The following is a 19,433-nucleotide window of genomic DNA, read 5'->3' on the forward strand; positions in this document are numbered from 1 at the left end:
ACAGTACATGACATGAAATGTGTCTGAACTTGACCAATTGCCTCTAATTATATGGTCCCAACCAATACTTTATATACCTAATGAAAAAGAACCAAATCTTCTATGCATTGCCTCAGTCTCACAAAATCATCAATAGGGAGAATAAATTATATCCCCACCTTACCAACCTCCAATATGGAATAGAGAGAAAGGATGGAAGCAAGCAAAACAAAAAGGGTATGGGCCAATTACATTTCAATACGTGGTTGAAGATTTTGAATCTCTTGTTTTATGTGGGGTCTTCTTGCCAAACTAAAATTATTTGCTTTTCATGTAATATATTCAAAGGAAAGCTACAAAAGTAAGAAGCAATGGTACACTATTCATTAAGCAAAGATGTAAAAAGTTAAATTTGTAAAAGCCGGGGTTAGAGGTGGCAAAACGGCTCTGTTCGACCGAATTTGTTTGTTTTGTTAGTATTTTTTTTATAAAGTGGATTAAAACTATACTCGTATCCTTTAATATATTTGATCCATTTCGTTATATGGACATTTAATAAACCTTTTTAGGCATAATTAGTGACGAAGTCTCTTAATTTAATTTAATATTTTATTATATTATCTTATTTAAAAATATTATATGTTAGTTCCTTAAAAACGTCTAATAGAGGATGAAGATGACGGCTATTAGGTTTTATGGAAGAAGAGAGAAAATATGTCTGTTAAATTGTGCTAATTAGATTTTATACGAAGGAGAAAACACAATAATTTTAAAATAAATAATAAAAGCAACGTTAAGAAACAATCAGATTTACATAATATCAATCAGATTGTCACCTAGGCAAAAATTAACATTTTTTTCAAAATCTAAGGGAAATGATCAATTAGACCAACGAAACAGTTTTTAAAAGACTAACGTGTAATTTTTTTAATTAAAGAATTAAACAAAACTATTAAATTAAATTAATGGACTAAAACATGCATTGATTTTTTTCCAATAACTTTTAGTCTTTAAGGGTGTAGATCGCATGACTGCCATCTTATTTTTGTAGGACACAATAATATTTTAAGCCTGCATTTTCAATTATATTCGGTAAGTTTTTTTTTATAGAATTTTTGTGTAGCATACTTCGTTTGCTACTCTATTTGTGATTATCTCTATCTCTAAATCCTGAAATATTTTATGTCAACTATTTTGCATTTGAATTTAATCCATTTAACATGTCATAGTGTTTAGTTTTTTAAGGAGAGTGTTACTATACATTATAGTCTTTGATGATCAAATTTCCTCAAAAATATGTTTATAAAAACAACATTATTTGATATTTCATTTGGCTAACGTGTTATTATTATATCAATTCTTCTTCTTCCCACACAAAACTCATTCTCTTATTTCAAATGGATGATTCTTTTTGTTTATTTTTAACAACAAATTGAAATGACAACTTTAATGTTCAAAAAATCAATACTAATTGTTTTATGGGATTAGGATAAATCATATAACTTACTTTTCATGCTTTATTTAAAGTCAAAAAGTGTTGTTTTCGAACATACACATATTGTATGCTCATATGTTTAAATAATACTATACAAATAAACAATGTCAATTATCAAATTCAGATAATGATGTAATCATGTAATAGAACCTTAAACTTGAAGTTTCATGCCAAGCATCTATATGACGTATTCAGAGTCTATGTTCTATTAATCAACCTACCAAACATATAAACAAATATTTATTTATTTTTATATAAATTTATTAAATAGAGTTCATAAAAAATAAGAGTGGAGGCTTGTATAATATAATAGACTTATAATTTTTTTTCTAATTAAGATAAAAAAAACAATCCTCGTTTTAGATGCTATTAAAATGACAACCAATAAAAATGAAAGATTTTAATTAAGGTGGATTATCAAATACGCTTTGATTTTGTCAAAATGAAAGAAGCATAAGATTCAACATTATTGTTAGTCAAACCTTTCCTTTTTAATTTGAATTATTATATTAATTATGGGTGGGCTCACCCTTGAGATGGATTGAAGGCACATTTTAACAGATTGATTAAAAGACATAATTACAAAAAAGAATCATGTCCACATATAATTATAATAATTTAGTTTATAATTAGTGACATCATAGATGCAAAGCTACGTGGTGATTAGAAGTTATCTAAGTAAAAAATAGGCAGAATTGATAGCCATGGCATGGATGGTTAACATTCAAATCCGCCTCATCCAAAACTGTGTGCTCTAAATTTTTAACCTAGGTATTCTTTTCGGCATGTATCGTTGGATATTAATTTTTTATAATTATTTTTAATAAATTTATAAATATGACTCTTTAGGGGTGGTAAAATGGGTTTCGTTCGTTAGATACGTTTGCCTTGTTCGCATTTTAGTGCAAAGCGGACTAAGGGTTATGCAGACTTTTGCGGCATGAGTATTTACATAATTTTTGTGAGATATTAGATCGAACTCTAGTATGGTCGAAGGTTAGTTTCTTGATTTGACAATTTGACAGGATCTTAACATGTCGTCGAAGTCTGTTCACATGATGTAGTCGAAGTATGTTAGAATTGTTAGCATGTCGAATTGTGCATGTTTGTTAAGTCTAATTGTTTAAGTTAACTTGTTTTCTAAGTTAGCTTGTGTAATGGGTTTGTGTGAAAAAGCTCATTAGCTTAGTGTGTTAGTTTTATTATAAATAGATTATTAGTGATTTTTTCTTTACCCACCTCCCTATGGGGGTCACCCCCAGCGAAAACTCCATTTTACCCTGCTTCGGAAATGCATTTTCGAAATATTTTTTTTTCTAAATTTTTTCATACTTCGGAAGTGCATTTCCGAAAAAATCCCAAAAATTGGGATTTTGACTAATTCGGAGATGCATCTCCGAAACAATAAAAAAAATCTAAAAAAATCCCAAAAATTAATTTTTAGGATTTTAATTAATTCACATATCATAAATTTGATATAATTTATGAGTAATGAATAATAATAATTATATATTTTGATATAATTTATGAGTTATGAATAATAGCTATTATATATTTCTATCTTGATTCATATTTTAAAATTTAAAATAATTTTAATTAAAAAAATTAAAATAATTTCACTTACAAAATAGGTTATAATTTTTTATTTATATATTTATAATAATTGTTATATATTTATAAAAAAATGAGTGTTTTAATTTATATATTTATATAATAATTATTATATATTTATAAAAATTATTATATATTTATATATTTATATAATAATTATTATATATTAATTATAAATATATTTATATAATAATTATAAAAATTAAAAAAATGAGTGTTTTAATTTATAATAATTATTATATATTTATATATTAATATATTAATTATTATATATTTATATATTATATATTTATATATTTCACTTACAAAATTAATAATTATTATTATATATTTATATATTTCTATTCTGATTCATAATTAAAAATGAGATAATTTTTTATTTAATTTAAAAAAATTAAAAAAAAATTTTGTCTTAATTTTATTTAATGAATAAATTTTATATTTAATTCTATATAATTCAAAATTTACTTATGGAATTAAAATGTTTTTGATTTATATAAGTTAGTAAAATAATTTTTAACTTTCAAATAGTTTAGGATGTTTTGATTCACCTTGATTTTATTGATTCACCTTCATTTTATTGATTCACCTTGATTTTATACCTATTAATTGTATTGGTTCACCTTGATTTTAATTTTTTTTAATAATTATTAATTATTTCGGAAGTGTATATCCGAAACATTCCAAGACCAATTTGGTCTTGGAATATTTCGGAAGTTCATTTCCGAATTCCTCCAGGGGGTGCTTCGGAGATGAACTTCCGAAAACACTACATTTTCTGAAAAGTAACTTTATTTCGGAGATGCATCTCCGAAATCAATATTTTATATTAAAAAAAATACGTTTTCGGAGATACATTTCCGAAAACACCTTTTTTAACAAAAAAAAGTACCTTTTCGGAAATGAACTTCCGAAACAAGGGGTAGTATGGTAAATTCACCAGGGGTGGGCAAGAAGGTTAGGAGGTGGGTGAAGAAATTTTCTTATTAGTCTCTCATCATTGCATACTCCAAATCCTAATTAGAGTGAGATAGATTATTTGTTATTCCGTAACACTTGTAATCTTATTTCATTGTGTTCTTCTTTCTTCACTCTTTCCTACCTTTATTGGTCTTGCCAAGAAAAAAAACATATTATACTTTGTTTTTGACATTGATTTCATAATATTTGTTGTATTTTTGGACTTAAAAGTTTCTATGTTCGTAGGTCAGCCTCGTTCTGCCTTCACTTTTAATACAGGGAGGGCTAAGATTTTAGACATACACCTTCAAATATGTTCGCCCCTACTCGAAAGTGTGTGAAATTTGATCAAATATTACAATAGTCGTATAATAATAGTCAAAACTCTACATTTAACTTAAGACAAAATTATACTAGAGATTCTTTAAGTTATTTTTTTAACAGATTAGTCCTCAATTTTTTTTATAATAACTTGTTCATTTAAATTACTAAACATATAAATACTTTTATAAGGTATTAACATAATCACCTATAAATTTCTATGGTAATTGAAAGTGTAACTTGGTGGTATGGACTTTTTTTAGTAAGCAAAATTTTATTTATAGTGGTATGAATTGAGACTTTGAAGGAGTATTTACAATATAACCTAGGATTCATTTACAAATTTTTTTTTTTTTTCATTTCTCAATCAAATTAACCACAAACATTAATTTACAAAAAAAAAGGATATGTACCTATTTATTTTTAATACAACATGATAATATATTAATATTGATGGTAACCTTACATAAAATATACTTTTCTATCTAATCCTAAGACAAACATAATATATTAAGAAAAACAAAAATGTGATGAAAATACAAATTCATGCGTGTGTGAGTCACTATTCTTTTCTATCATTGACCCTAACCACTACCCTCTCCAAACCCTTGAAAAACAAAAAGAGTTATAGTGTGTTTCTTGGAAGCCACTCTTTAAACCCTTTTATATTATACATATTTTTTTGGGTAGAAACTTTATTATATAAATACACCTACAAATATGTACAATTCAAATAACACTTCAATTCCATCACAATATTACAATCACTTCACTTTCACCACTTCTCATATTTCTTTGAGTCTTCATTTTTTTTTCTCTCTTTCACTCTAGTTTCAAAAACTAGTCATGGAAGGAAAAACCAATAAGAACAAAGTGGAAAAAGTTGAACTAGGCTGCAGTTTCATGGCCAAAATCTTCAAACTCAAAGCCAATAAGCTCAAAAATTCATCATCTGTTCATTCACTGCCCATCAAGCCAATTAACAATCCTCAACTAAATGAATCCAAAGGGTCACCAAATCACATCTCAAAAGTTCCATCAGAGTCTCCACCAGTAAAAAATCACTCACCTTTAGATTCTGCCAGAAGCTCAATTCAACAGAGAGAGGTTAATGGAAATTCCTTAGGACTTGCAAGAATAAGCACTTCTAGTCGTGGTCATCGCGACAACAACGAAAACAAGTCGCCGAGCAAAGATTTAAACTCGATAAAACTCACTGGGAATTTGCTTATGAATAGTAGCTATATAAGTCCAAGAACAAGTATTACAAAGGTTAATAAAGAGATGAATTCTGTGAGTAACGGTGTTATGGGGAATATAATAAGGAAAAGTGGTGATGGTGTGTCGCAATTTCGGAGTCCTAGAAGTAACAGAGTGCTTGATCCTGAGGTGTTGAAGTCGATGGGAAATGAAGCTTATAAGCAAGGAAGATTTTCTGAGGCTTTGGCTTTGTATGAAAGAGCTATTGCTATTGATTCCAATAAGGCTACTTATCATTGTAACAAGAGTGCTGCTTTAATTGGTTTGGGAAGGTTTCAAGAAGCAATTGTTGAGTGTGAGGAAGCTATTAGGATTCAACCTAACTATGCTCGAGCTCATAGTCGTTTAGCAACAATATATTTCAGGTACTCAATAATAATAAATTCGAGTGATCTTTTATTATGGTCCAGTCCGGTTTTCTGACTGAACTGTACCATGAACAGCCCTAGTAACAAGACTCGATATTGAGAGTCTTTGTTTGAGCAGATATGATCTGAAGTTGTGTTTATAAGTCGGTGATATCACTTACTATCTTACAGGCCACCTACTATCAGATCACTCGGGTCTAGTTATTCAATCTTAGGCGTGTGACAGATGTGTTAAGGGTCTCAGATATTTTGATATTGGGTTATGTATGCGATGTTTGTTGATAAGTTATTGTTTTTTTTTTAATGTAGGTTGGGAGAAGTTGAAAAGGCATTAAATTGCAATAAAGAAACTCCATATTTTGATTCAGATCTTGCTTTCAAAGCACATGCTCTTCAAAGTCACCTTAACAAATGCAATGAAGCAAGAAAAGTCAATGATTGGAAATTTATATTGACAGAAACAAAGTCTGCAATATCCTTAGGTGTAGATTCAGCTCCAAAGGTTAGTTTCCTTAGTCAAATGTTAGATTTTCTTTACTCCTCCATTATTATCATTGGATTTTGTGTCCAAATTCACCTAAAAAAATCATTGAATTCATTGACCAATAACCCCTCTTCAAACCCACCAGGTCTATGCTTTACAAACTGAAGCTTTGCTGAAACTTCTGAGGCATCAAGAAGCATATGCCACCTATGAAAAAATGCCAAAATTTGACCATGATTGGTGCAACAAATTATTTGGACCACTTTCTAGTGCTTACTTTCTGATGATAGGAGCACAAGTTTACTTAGCAACCGGCAGGTTGGTGAAAGTGCTTTATTTTGATGTGTTTAATAAATTAATCAAGTGTTTGGCATCATATAACAAAGAAAGAACACTAATTAAGGAAATTAGGGACCACATCAAAATGTTAAAAAGGATACTAATTGCTGACAATCAGGCTTTCCCTTTTGTGATAATGTCGCATTTTTTTTCATATAAGCTAAAACTAGATTTAGAAACAAGGTTGCATAATGACATTTGTAGCACCGACGCCTCTAAAAAAGGTGTGTCTGTGTTATGTGTTAGTGTCTGAAACTGACACCGACGTTTGTGATTATGTTTAGTTTATTTATTTTTTTCAAATTATTATGGATGTCGACGTGTCAGTTGGTGTCGTGTTTCCGATATCCGTGCTACATAGATAATGACTGATACAAATAATTGAAACTCATTTGGTGTGACACATTATCTTAGCTTAATTAAGAATGACCTTAAATTGTTTTGCATTTTTTTGTGCCGACAGGTTTGAGAATGCTGTGACAGCATCACAGCTAGCATCTAAGCTTGATCCGAGCAACAGTGATGTGAATGCGGTGGTAAGAAGGGCAAGAGCCGCGACATCAGCAAGATTGAGCGGTAACTTGCTCTTCAAGGCATCAAAGTTCACGGAAGCGTGTGCAGTATACAATGAAGGACTAGAGCATGATCCATTCAACTCCGTCCTGCTATGCAATAGGGCGGCATGTCGTTCTAAGCTAGGTCAATTCGAGAAAGCAATAGAAGATTGCAATGTAGCTCTTAAAGTTCAGCCGAGTTATAGCAAGGCAATGTTGCGTCGCGCAGATTGCAATGCCAAGGTGCTTAAATTTCTAAATTAATATTAAACTTCAGTATAAATTTCAGCCTAGTTATAAGTTATAACAAGTTATTTTCTTGTGTTTTTCACATGTAATAGTTGGAAAGATGGGAAGCTGCAATTCAAGACTATGAAATGTTGATTAGAGAAAAGCCGGGGGACGAGGAAGTTGCTAGGGCTTTGTTTGAGATTCAGCTAAAACAAAAGATGTTGCGCGGCGAAGATATCAAGAACTTGAAGTTTGGTTCAAATTTGGTTTGCATCTCAAGCAATGATAGGTTTAGACATTATGTAACTTCACCTGGTATGTCTGTAGTGCTTTTTTGCAACAAGGGCAAAGCAACTCATAAGCAAATTTTGTTGGTGTTGGAGCAAACATGCAAGAGATTCCCATCGGTTAATTTCCTTAAGGTTGGTATACTTTAAATCATTAGACTTTGAAATAAAGGGGTGACAAAATAAGTCCGGCCTGCCAGACATTGTCTATTTTGCCCGCATTTTTTCGCGAGACATCTCTAAGGTTTTAGTCTCGCACCTTCTAATATGTCTGTTCTGTTCTGTCTGCTCCATATTTCAATATGCTTTTGCGGGGCCGACCGTAATTGGACAAGGGTGTGATAAACCAACATGACATATCAATATGCTAACAAATAAAAAAAAATTGAATTTGCAAAAAGAAAAATACTCTGTTTTTCTAATGATGGATTTGAAATTTCAGGTGGAGATTGAGGACCATCCATACTTGACAAAATCAGAAGGTGTAAACACCATTCCAGCTTTCAAAATATACAAGAATGGATCAAGGGTTAAAGAAATTTCTGGCAACAACCATGAGTTGTTAGAGAGATCAGTTAAATTATATAGCAGCTGAAAATATTTTACATTTTTTTTCTACATATGTCAACAACATACACTACATGAAATGGTTAAGAATGTTAGATTTTTCAGAATAAACATGCTTACATGGCAATGAAAACAAAAGAGGAAATATAACATTGCTGTATTTATAGGAAGAGGGAAATTTTTGTGTTAGGAATTGATTCTTTTGAACCTTTGGATGTTTGATTAGGCTTTAAATCTTCATACCCTATAATATCCCATGAGAGGGACATTGGTTTGGGAAACCTTAGCAGTTTTTTTTATTAATTTATTTAATGGAGTGGTTTTTCTATGTTTGCCATTTTAAATTATTAATGTAATTAAAGGAATGCAATTGATGTAAATTAAAGAATCTTTGTGCAGAATGGAAGCTTTTATTTTGTCCTGATTTTTTCTTTTTTTGGTTTAAGTGTCTTTTTGTCATTCTATTTTGATCAAAATTAATGTTGTAGCTTCATTTTTAAAAGGAAATTTCTCTGGCCACCTCCCAACCTTTTAGTCCACCTCTGGTGAAAAACCCAAACTATCCCTGACTTTGGAAATGTATTTCCGAAATGCAAGAACAAGGTGTTTTCGGAGATGCATCTCCGAAAGCGCCTTTTTTTTGAAAAAATTGTCTTATTTCGGAAGTTCATTTCCGAAAACAGCATTTCGGAAGTTCATTTCCGAAATACTGTGCGTTTTGCAGATTAAGCAAAACAGCCCCCCTCCCCCAATTCATTTACCCTAATCTTCTTCCAAACTCAAACTCTCTTCAAAAGTTCTGCAAAAGCAAGTGTGAAGTATCAGAGATTGCCAAAATCTTCTTCCAAACTCAACCTAAATCATCTCAAACACTAATTGGTAAGTTTATCATTTTTTTTCAATTTTTAGATCCATTATTCATTACTATATTAGGGTGTTTAGAAATTGAAAAAATCACATTAAGATAGGTTGGTACTGATATTAGGTTGTTTAGTAGGCATAAAAGTAGTTTTGATTTAGGATTTTGGGGCCTGCCATTGGAGGTTGCAGAGAAGTTCTGCGCAGGGGTGTTTCGGAAGTTCATTTCCGAAAACACCTCCATTCCCAGTTTCGGAAATGAACTTCCGAATTGTATCAGAAGTGCAATTTTTTTAGTTTTTTCTTTTGTCTCGCATATTAATCGATTTCAATTGTTTACAGGAACATGTCAGGCAACCAACCAGCACGCATCAGACAGGGTAGAGAGACCCAGACTGCGTCGGCTAGACGCGAGCGGGCGGCGGCGCAGCTGGCGTCGGCACAGGGACGGGGGCAGAGCCGGGGACGACGTGTGCGAGTTCCCGTGGAGATGGGAGAGGGTACCTCTACATCTGGATCTAGGAGTCGGCTGGCTCGGGTATCTTCTTCCCGCCAGCGAGAGGAGGAGGAGGAGGAGGAGGTGCCAGTGCCATACCATGAGGCGGAGGGGGTACCGGATGTTGACCCTCCACCCGGGGAGGAGGATGAGCAGGAGGACAGCTACCCGGGAGGACCCTTTGACACTTCCGTGCTGATTAGCTACCACGATCACGTCGCTCGACGTATCTGGGAGGGAGATGTATTTTTTATAATTTAACCGTTTATAATTTAGACGTTTATTCGATATTTTCTTAACGGTCTATTTAACATATGCTTTTATTTGTTTTTTTTGTAACAGGAGAGAGATCCTTTGAAAATGGTGAACCACGCCCGGAAGATTTTCAGTCTGTTTAAACCAACTGCTGAGTGGTTTAACGACGCGGTGAGAGGTTCAGGGCTTAGTGGGCTCTGCATGACGGGGTATACCACCATCAGCCACGGCATGCAGGGGGCCTTTGTGGAGCGCTGGCACAAGGAGACGTCTTCTTTCCACTTGCCGGTTGGGGAGATGACGATCACCTTGCATGATGTGCAGTGTCTTCTCCACTTGCCGATCAGGGGGCCACTGTTGACCCACTCCCGGATCCAGAGGGTCGTAGCCACTGAGTGGATGGCGCTCTATTTGGGTATGGAGCCCGAAGTTGCTGACTTTGAGTGCGCCACGACATCTGGGCCTCATATCCGATTCACCATATTGAGCCGCTATTTCGAGCACCACCTGGACGCGGCGGCCGATACCGAGGAGGCGGGTGACGAGCTATTTACACAGTATCACCGTGGCTGCGCTCTCCGGTGCTGGTACATGCATGTGGTAGGCGCTGCAATCTTTGTGGACAAGAGTGCAAGGTACGTCGACGTGACCTACCTCCGCTACTTCATGGACCTGACTACCGTTCACCAGTGGAACTAGGGGGCAGCTACTCTGGCATTCCTATACCAGAAGCTGAATGAGGCCTCCAACTGGAGGACGAGGCAGTTGGTTGGATCCTGCACACTACTTACGGTACGTTTCATTTTAATTGTTTCGTATTTCTTTATGTTTCGTATTTATTTTTAATACATTATCGTGTTTGTGTTTCAGAGTTGGATCATCTCCTACTTCTCCCGCATCCACGGATTCCACATCGATCCTGCGTACGTTGACGCCATGCCCAGGGCCGCCAGATATGTTCTCCAGAGGGGGAACAATGCGGTGGGACCATACCGTGGGTACTTGGACCGCACGATGCACGATGACGTCACCTGGAGGCCGTTCAGCGACTACACTCAGATTGTCCCCTTTGACGGCATATCTCTATATTCTGGCTGGTTGGCATGCGGGACTACCATCATGGTCCGGTATCTCCCTGAGCGGTGCATGCGTCAGTTCGGATTCGTGCAGATGATACCCAGGTCACCCTTTGAGGCTGCTCCCGACACAGTGACCCGAGTGCAGCTCACTGCCATATGGGAGGATTGGCAGCATCATGTGGTACCGCAGGAGTACCGTCGCACTCGGGTCACCCAGGACTGGCACAGTGTGGAGGGATACGTCACATGGTTCTACCGGGTGTCCCATCCTCTGCTGACACCCGACGTTCCTGGCGCTCCTTGGCCAGCACACGAGGAGATCCTGGAGAACCAGCAGGCCGAGGATGACCACGCCACTGATCTCATGCCGATCTGCCAGCGGATAGAGATGCTTGGGCGGGACGCGTTGGATCGAGGTGTCGTTCATCAGGGCGGTCCAAAGGCAGTCGCCGTGATGGAGATGATCGTCACTGATGCGGGTCGTGCGGCGGCATACAGGCGGCAGAGGAGGTCCCAGGGAGAGAGGGTTAGGCACACCCTAGTGGTCGGGTTTATTTATTTTTTGTTTTCGGATTGTATCTTTAGCACACTATTATTATTTGGATTCAGATCGGGTTGTATATATTACTATTTTTATCATATTAGTATTTTCTGTTTATATGTCGCTTATTTTATTTCCCGGTTTCCTTTAATTAAAAATACGAGACTGTTTCCAAAAACATAAAAAAAACACAGTTTCTGCATAATTCGGAAGTTCATTTCCGAAACGCCCCAAAATCTGAACAAAGGTGTTTTCGGAAGTTCATCTCCGAAAACACCCCCCATTTGGTGTTTTCGGAGATGAACTTCCGAAGTCTGAAAATTTTTTATAAAAAAAAATACTTCGGAAGTTCGTTTCCGAAGCAAGGGTAAATTGGGTTTTTCGCTGGGGGTGACCCCCATAGGGAGGTGGCTAAAGAAATTTTCTTTTAAAATTAAATTTTTTTATCCAAGTATAAGCAAAAGACTAACTAACCACCACTATAATCTCTATTTTTTTTTTGGACTATCCTCCTTTTGTTTTTAACAGTGTGACATAAAGTTATGTTCAGAATAATAATTTGTGACATTAAAATTTTTGATACTAAATATATCAATGAACAAATCCGGAATTAGATTAGATAAAATTTTCACAATACAACAAATTTAACTGATAACTGTTAGACAAAATTCTTCAACACAGCAGAAATATGCTCCATTAAGTCTTTAGTTTCAAGTCCTCAACTACGAATTCAAACACTTGTTTACTTGAAAATAATATAACAATGAGAGATGATATAATATTCTCAGTTAATTCCTGATTTAAATCATTGAATCTGTCACTACCCTTTTACCCGGGTCAAGATACAGCTAACAAGTCCATCAAGGTAACTCACACACCTTCACTATGATTTCACTATCGACTAAATACCTCAATATTATCTCACTGGAGATTGCATAGTTAGTTCTTTATATCCGATTTCATTTACTAGAATAATATATTTATTCATCACGATTTCCCAAACTTACTATCAGGACACTCATAAGTTAGTAGCCTAAGAGGGCACAATTTACCATACAACTCTTGTGTAACCCACCTGGATTATGATCCCTCGAGGTCTCTCTCATGAACATATCATCTAGATCTAGTCTAGCCTACTGCCACTCATAGGATTTGAACCATGTATAATCCTCTACAACTAAGTATAATACCGAGAGTCCAACCATCCATATATTTTTTTAGGGAAATTTTTATCAAATTAGTTGAAAATAGCCATAAAAACTTTTGGAAACATTGTCATTGGGTTGAGCTATCCTAATACCATTTTTCCTACCAATATCGTATTGGGATAGCATATGGGATTGATTATTTTGGGTCCGGTTAATGTGCTTCAGTTTACTGATGCCAAAACGGGTTTGGATTTTCCATTTGAGGTTTATTTGGTACCCTATGCGAGTTCTATCATCTTCATCTCTGTCATTTCTCTCCTTCTCCATCATCCTCCTCTCAACAGTCTCACAGTCTGTAAAAATCTTCACCTTCTGCAACTTCATAATTTTATCAACCATAAACACATTGATTATTGCTTGGGCTTCCGCTACAAGAGGATTACTATAGCCTCTTTGGTTCCATAAAGTTTTATGCGAGCACCTCTCTCTCTCTCTCGTTATGCATGATAGCTCCGAGGTTTCATCACACATTTAATATAAAAAATAGTAAGAGGTATCGAGAAACACATTACTTTTACTCAAGTGACAAAAATGTTATGTGATATGAGAAAATCTTTCAGTGATAATGTTTATGTGTATAATCAAACATAAGTTTTCTATATTAAGTTCTTGAACCAAAATGAGATTTTAAGACTAGTTAATCTCAAGAGCCAAACTCAATCCTTCAAGAGTATCGCACTCTTAAAAATAATAACTATGGCACAACACCAGTACAACTCTTTCCTCACAAACAGTTTTTACTTACAACGTACTAAGACAACTTTGGTGAAAAGAAAATATTTAGAGAGAGATGAGAGATGAATTGCAAAGAATTAGAGAAATCCTGAATTCTAGTGTGAAATAAAGAGAGAAGGCAGCTCTTTTATATAGGAGAAGAATTGGCTAAAAAAGGAAATGATTGATGGACCAATTAACTCGCCTAATCGATTAGGTCCTAAGTCTAATCGATTAGGTACCATATATAATCGATAATTTGTACCCAATTAGACATTTTGAATAGAAAGTTATTACCAATCATTAAGATTTATCATAATTGATTTTGCTTCATCTAACTGATTAGGTAGTTCAATTTTTTTTAATGAAGCTGATAATTTCCAAATCTATTAGCTAAGCCTTAAAGACAATTTTAGGTAATTTGTTAGACAAAATGAGGTTTAAAAATGTGTTGAATGTGTGTGTGTGTGTGTGTGTGTGAGTGAGTTGTCTTAGTGTCATAGGAGTTACTCTCCTACTTTTACAAGACTCTAGTTACTCGAAAAAGCACAACTAGGCGAGCGTTCACACTTTATTTCACAACTCTGAGGCTTTCAAGTTTCTTTTCCAGATACACCGACCATGTAGGCACTTCATTGGAATCTTGAGTCTCATACTTAATGAGGCTTGGGATGTCTTCACCATCACCAAAGAGTTTGGAAATATATTCCCACCGACTTTAACAATCTCTAAGGTTGTCTTTAACAAAACACTTGGGAATATTGTTGGCAGGATTATCAGTTTCATTCTTGCAACCACATATATCCACATTCCCCTCCTTTTTATGATGACTAAACATCTCCCAGGAAGGTGGTAAAAGATAAAGAAGATAGATAAAGTTTGAAGAGGTTAAACTCCTTCTCATATGAGTAAAGAATATACTTTAATCCCTTTGAGAGTATACTTCTCTCCCTCTAGCATAATCAAAAAGCTGAAAAAAATAAGCATAACACATAGATCACATGTTTTCTTAAGTAAAGGAAACAACTTATCTTATAAATAAGCAGATAAGAATAGTCCAGAGTAAGGTACAAATATAGGACCTAAGATCTTACTTTTCTCCACAGAAGGTGAGATCAAACGGTATGTAAGCTTTTGAGAACTTTTCCCCCCTTGATTCTTTCTCGAACAGAACTCAAAAGTCTTTGAAGCTTTCTAAATCAATAAATAATTCTGGAATCTACTTCTTTGTTGCTCTAATTCCTTGGGCCTTAGACTAATATTGGGCTCTATGCAGTGGCGGAGCCAAGCTCCGGCCAGGCTGGGCAACTGCCCAGGCTCTTCCTGGTGTAACCTCAAGCCCTAACAACACTTCCAACAACCTTCCATTCAATTTCCTTCACCTTCACATCAATATTCTTGACTTTCATCACCCCATAAATAACCCAACAAAAACTCCATGTCATGTTGTCGCTTCCTCAACGTCTCAGCCGCTCACGTCGCCGACCAGTCCCTCCACGAGTCGCCACCGAAATCCCCCATCGCCACTGGTAGTCCTGATTTTGTATTTCCCGTTTTTCATTATTTCCATTTTATTTTTGTTTGAACTGAAAAAGTTGTTGGTTTGTCCGATTATTATGTTTTCAGTTTAAAAGAAATAGAGAGTTCATATCCATGTAAGTCGTGAATTCACATCCAAACGATAAAAAGACATGTCCATGTAAGTTGTGAATTCACATCTAATGCAGAAAATTCAGCTTTTAGTCTTGTCAGTAAGGTGTTCGATAGAATGCTTTAGTCAACTTCTCGCCTCTTTTCGCTTCAATTCTTTCACTTCATGATGTTGAATTGTTGTTGTTGTGGTTGATGATTGTTGCTGTTGCAGGTTATGATTTATGTATCGAAATGTTATCGATGTCGTTACCACTGTTTTGTAACCCGCACACTAAGTGTTCGGTAAATTGTCTCAACCAAGTTTGTTTTCCTTTTTCGCTTATGTTTCTTACGAAATATGGTGCTGAATTGTTATTGATTATTGATCTGGATATTCGAATTAGGGCTAAGTTTGAAATCTTCTTTAAGAGTGGACGGTTTAATCCACCGGTCGTGCAGTGTCGTCGATTGAGCATTCCTTTGGTTTCTTCTTCCAAGGGTAACTCATCATCACCATCAACATTTTCTTTTAGAGTTAGAAGATGTAGCAGTGGTTCTTTCCTTTTAGATTGTAATGTAGATGCACGAGCTTGAGATGTATAATGAATAAATATAACAATTTAAATATGTATACTGTTTTTTAATTCAATCTACAATTTTTTACTGTCCTACACATTTATTTATATGACAAAGTTATGTTTTTTTACATATGTATTCTCTGAATATAAATATTAATAATGTATGTGTTTATTTTCATCACTTATGTGTGGCATTAACATTTATTTTGGTGAGTTATAGCTTTCACACACAAACTGAAATACTGAGAAAATAAGAAGGGTGTGTGCTTTCTCAAGAAAAAAAGAATAGTAATGCGTGTATAATTGTTTCTATACTGCTTGATATGGATATATAAACTAACCAATCGTTCCTATACAACATGATTATTAGGAACAGTAAGATAATGAATTTATCTTTTAATCAATTCAGCAATGTAAATTCATATTTTATTGTTTAAAATTTGAATGATCAGATCTGACAAGTAAAAAAAATTATATTGCAGTTCATGTGACTAACAGTCTTGCATCTTGTTTCTGTGCAGAAAATCTGTCTGGGCTAACTCAAAATTTGGAGGCATTTGTCAAGGAATCAGGTGCTAATGATAATGCTGATACTCGACAAAAAATATGGTACTAAAAAATTTACGGGTTCACGTTATTGTATGAAAAGATTTTATTAGTCTTAACTAAATTATAAGAACAATCAATTTTTACTAAGATAACTTGTAGAATCTCTTTTGAAACATTGTGATCAACACATAATGTAAATTTACGGTCTTTAAATTTTTGCCCGGGCTTCATAATTTTTCTGGCTCCGCCACTGGCTCTATGCATGCTGCGTTAGGCACCCTTTTGCTCCAGAAACACTTAAAACTCAACCAAAGGTTAGTAGAAAATAAATTTAATTGACTAAGCTATTAATAAATCACTTACTAGAGAATCAATCAAAGTTTTCTGTTTTTTCAATCTATATTAAGTGTACTACCTCAAAGGCTCAAGATAACTTGAGAAAACCCCCCCTTTCGAGGGAACGACAAACCACCATCGATTTACCTTCTCTACTAATCATTTGATACAAGAGTTGGTCCAAATACATGAATGATAAATCCATTACAAATTTATCACCTTAACCTTCTAAGGACTTTTCTTATTTTGAAATTACGAGTAAGAAAAGTTTCACTAAACTAAGAGGATGATCAATATACAAATCCTTTTAGATATTACTTTTCAAAATCACACTCTTTACATCCATTTAGAAGAGTTTAATAAAATATAGTACATGAGAAAGCTAAAAACATTTTAAGAAGTCTAATCAAACTACGAGGTCATACGTTTCATAAAAAAAAAAATATACACTCATATTATGCCTTCTCAATCCATCTCAAGGTGGGTCCATCTTTAATTAGTATAATAATTCAAATTAAAAAAGAAAGGTTTGACTAACGAGTTTGAATCTTATGCTTGTATCTTTTGGACAAAAATCAAAGCGTATTTGATAATCCACCTTAATTAAAATCTTTCACTTTGACTGGTTGTCATTTTGATAGCAGGATTGTTTTTTAGTACTAGCATATATTAAGAGTTTAAGAACACCACCTAACTTATTAAATATATTTTAGAAATAAGAAGTTATCATACAAGCCTCCGCTCTTCATTTTTTTTATAAACTCTAAAAATACTTTTTTCATAAAAATAAATAAATAAAATTTTATCTAATAATATAATGTTATTGGTGAGATCAGTTTAATATCTTGTGTTGATTTGAGTAAATACATACTTATTAAATTCTATATTGGACAAGTCCAAATAAAAGGTAAGATTGATTATGAGATAAGTTGATCTATAAATAATTTTATAAATATTAAAAAATTTATAAAATAAAATTTAATAGGAAAGATTGGTGTATAAATGATGGGTAATTGATGAATCTACTTAAACATGTTAATAAAAAAAATTACTAGTGTGAATGGTCTTATGAGATTAACCATCTCATAACGGAATTTGGATATACTCCATTTTTGTACTATCCAGTTTCTGTCCTGTTTTTAAACTGATGTGAAACACGTGGCAAAAAAAATTTCAATGGCTAAGATTTAATAATTGAATATCTGATTTAAAAAAAAAAATCAATTGTATTGTTCATCTTCTCTTTCACATAGTTTTCTATTTTTCTTCCAAAATTCATTTCTTGTCTTCTGCCAAACTCAAAGAACCTAATGCATATTTTTCCTCTGTTTTGTTATTCGTTGTTCCGCCATTACCGACCAATACACCGCCGTAGGATCGTCACTCTTTTTTTTTTTTACTATTCTCTCGTTTTCACAAGGAGGGAGGAAATTGTTGATAGTCAAATTTTTTTCATTTTGATTCTGCCAGTTTTCTTATGCACTTTTTTAAGATCTATAAATGATTATTCGCAGAGGAAAAAAGAAGAACTTAATTGCAAACAAAGAAGATCTCATGTTGTGAGATATTGGATCAAACTCTAGTATGGCCGAAGGGTAGCTTCTTGGTTCGACAGGGTTAAGCATGATGTCGAAGGTTGTTCACATGCTTGTGTCGAAGATGCTAGGGTTGTTAGCATGTTAAATTAGGTTTTAGTGTTTAAACCCTAATTTGTTAAGTTAGCTTGTTTATTAAGTTGGCTTGTGTAATGGGCCTTGTGGAAAAAGCCCATTAGTTAGTATGTTAGGTTTTATTATAAATAGCATACTAGTCTCTCATCATTGCTAAGCTGCAAATCCTAATTTAGGGTGAGAGAGGTTATTTGTTATTCTTGTAAACTTGTAATCTTGTTTTAAGAGAAAGTAAAAGAATAGCAGTTATAACCAATTCTTGTGTTCTTCTTCTGTTCCCTAATTCCCTATTATACTTTGTTATTGGTATCGTTTTTCACAACAAATTGGTGCGGTGAGCATGGAGAAGATGCCTTCAACAAAGTATGAGATTGAAAAGTTCACCGGAGTGAATGATTTCGGTCTGTGGCGCTTAAAGATGAAAGCCCTACTGGTTCAGCAGGGTTGTTTGGAAGCGTTGAAGGGAGAGGCAGCCATGAATGCTGCATTAACGGCAGCGGAGAAGACAACTATGATCGAGAAAGCACACAGCGCAATTCTGTTGAGCCTTGGTGATAAGGTTCTCCGGCAGGTATCAAAGGAGACGACGGCATCAGGGTTATGGGTGAAACTTGAAAGTTTGTATATGACCAAATCGCTGGTAAATCGACTCTACCTGAAGCAAGCTTTGTATTCATTCAAGATGATTGAAGACAAAGTATTGGCTGAGCAGTTGGATATGTTCAACAAGCTGATTCTTGATCTTGAAAATATTGATGTGAAGATCGATGATGAAGATCAAGCGCTGTTACTATTGTGTTCTTTGCCTCGATCACATGCCCACTTCAAAGAAACACTCTTGTATGGAAGGGAGTCCCTGACGTTTGAAGAAGTTCAATCAGCCTTGTACTCTAAGGACTTGAATGAACGAAAGGAGCATAAACCTTCGACTGTTGGCGAAGGTTTGGCCGTTAAAGGAAAACTCTTACGAAAGGATGGTAAGTTTGACAAGAAGAAAGGCAAAAGCCAGTCGAAGTCTTACGGTGGCGAAGCATCTGGCATTCGATGCTACCATTGTAAGA

General features: G+C 34.4%; 1 protein-coding gene across 1 annotated transcript; it reads left to right on the forward strand.

The window, feature by feature from the left end:
• Positions 1-5,067: 5,067 nt before the first annotated feature.
• Positions 5,068-8,844, forward strand: LOC131637669 (inactive TPR repeat-containing thioredoxin TTL3-like). Its single transcript, XM_058908271.1, has 6 exons — positions 5,068-5,991; positions 6,304-6,496; positions 6,624-6,796; positions 7,281-7,614; positions 7,713-8,024; positions 8,332-8,844. The coding sequence occupies exons 1-6, from the start codon at positions 5,213-5,215 to the stop codon at positions 8,482-8,484; spliced, it is 1,944 nt and encodes a 647-aa protein (XP_058764254.1). The 5' UTR covers positions 5,068-5,212; the 3' UTR covers positions 8,485-8,844.
• The last annotated feature ends 10,589 nt before the right edge of the window (positions 8,845-19,433 follow it).

The sequence above is a fragment of the Vicia villosa genome, unplaced genomic scaffold (assembly GCF_029867415.1).
Source record: "Vicia villosa cultivar HV-30 ecotype Madison, WI unplaced genomic scaffold, Vvil1.0 ctg.002064F_1_1, whole genome shotgun sequence".
Taxonomy (NCBI): Eukaryota; Viridiplantae; Streptophyta; class Magnoliopsida; order Fabales; family Fabaceae; genus Vicia; species Vicia villosa.

Excerpts from the sequence above, each read along its gene's own strand:
- LOC131637669 (XM_058908271.1), top strand. The coding sequence starts at position 5,213 with ATGGAAGGAAAAACCAATAAGAACAAAGTGGAAAAAGTTGAACTAGGC. Across the intron at positions 7,615-7,712 it reads GCGCAGATTGCAATGCCAAG|TTGGAAAGATGGGAAGCTGC; the intron begins GTGCTTAAATTT and ends CACATGTAATAG. Across the intron at positions 8,025-8,331 it reads CATCGGTTAATTTCCTTAAG|GTGGAGATTGAGGACCATCC; the intron begins GTTGGTATACTT and ends TTGAAATTTCAG.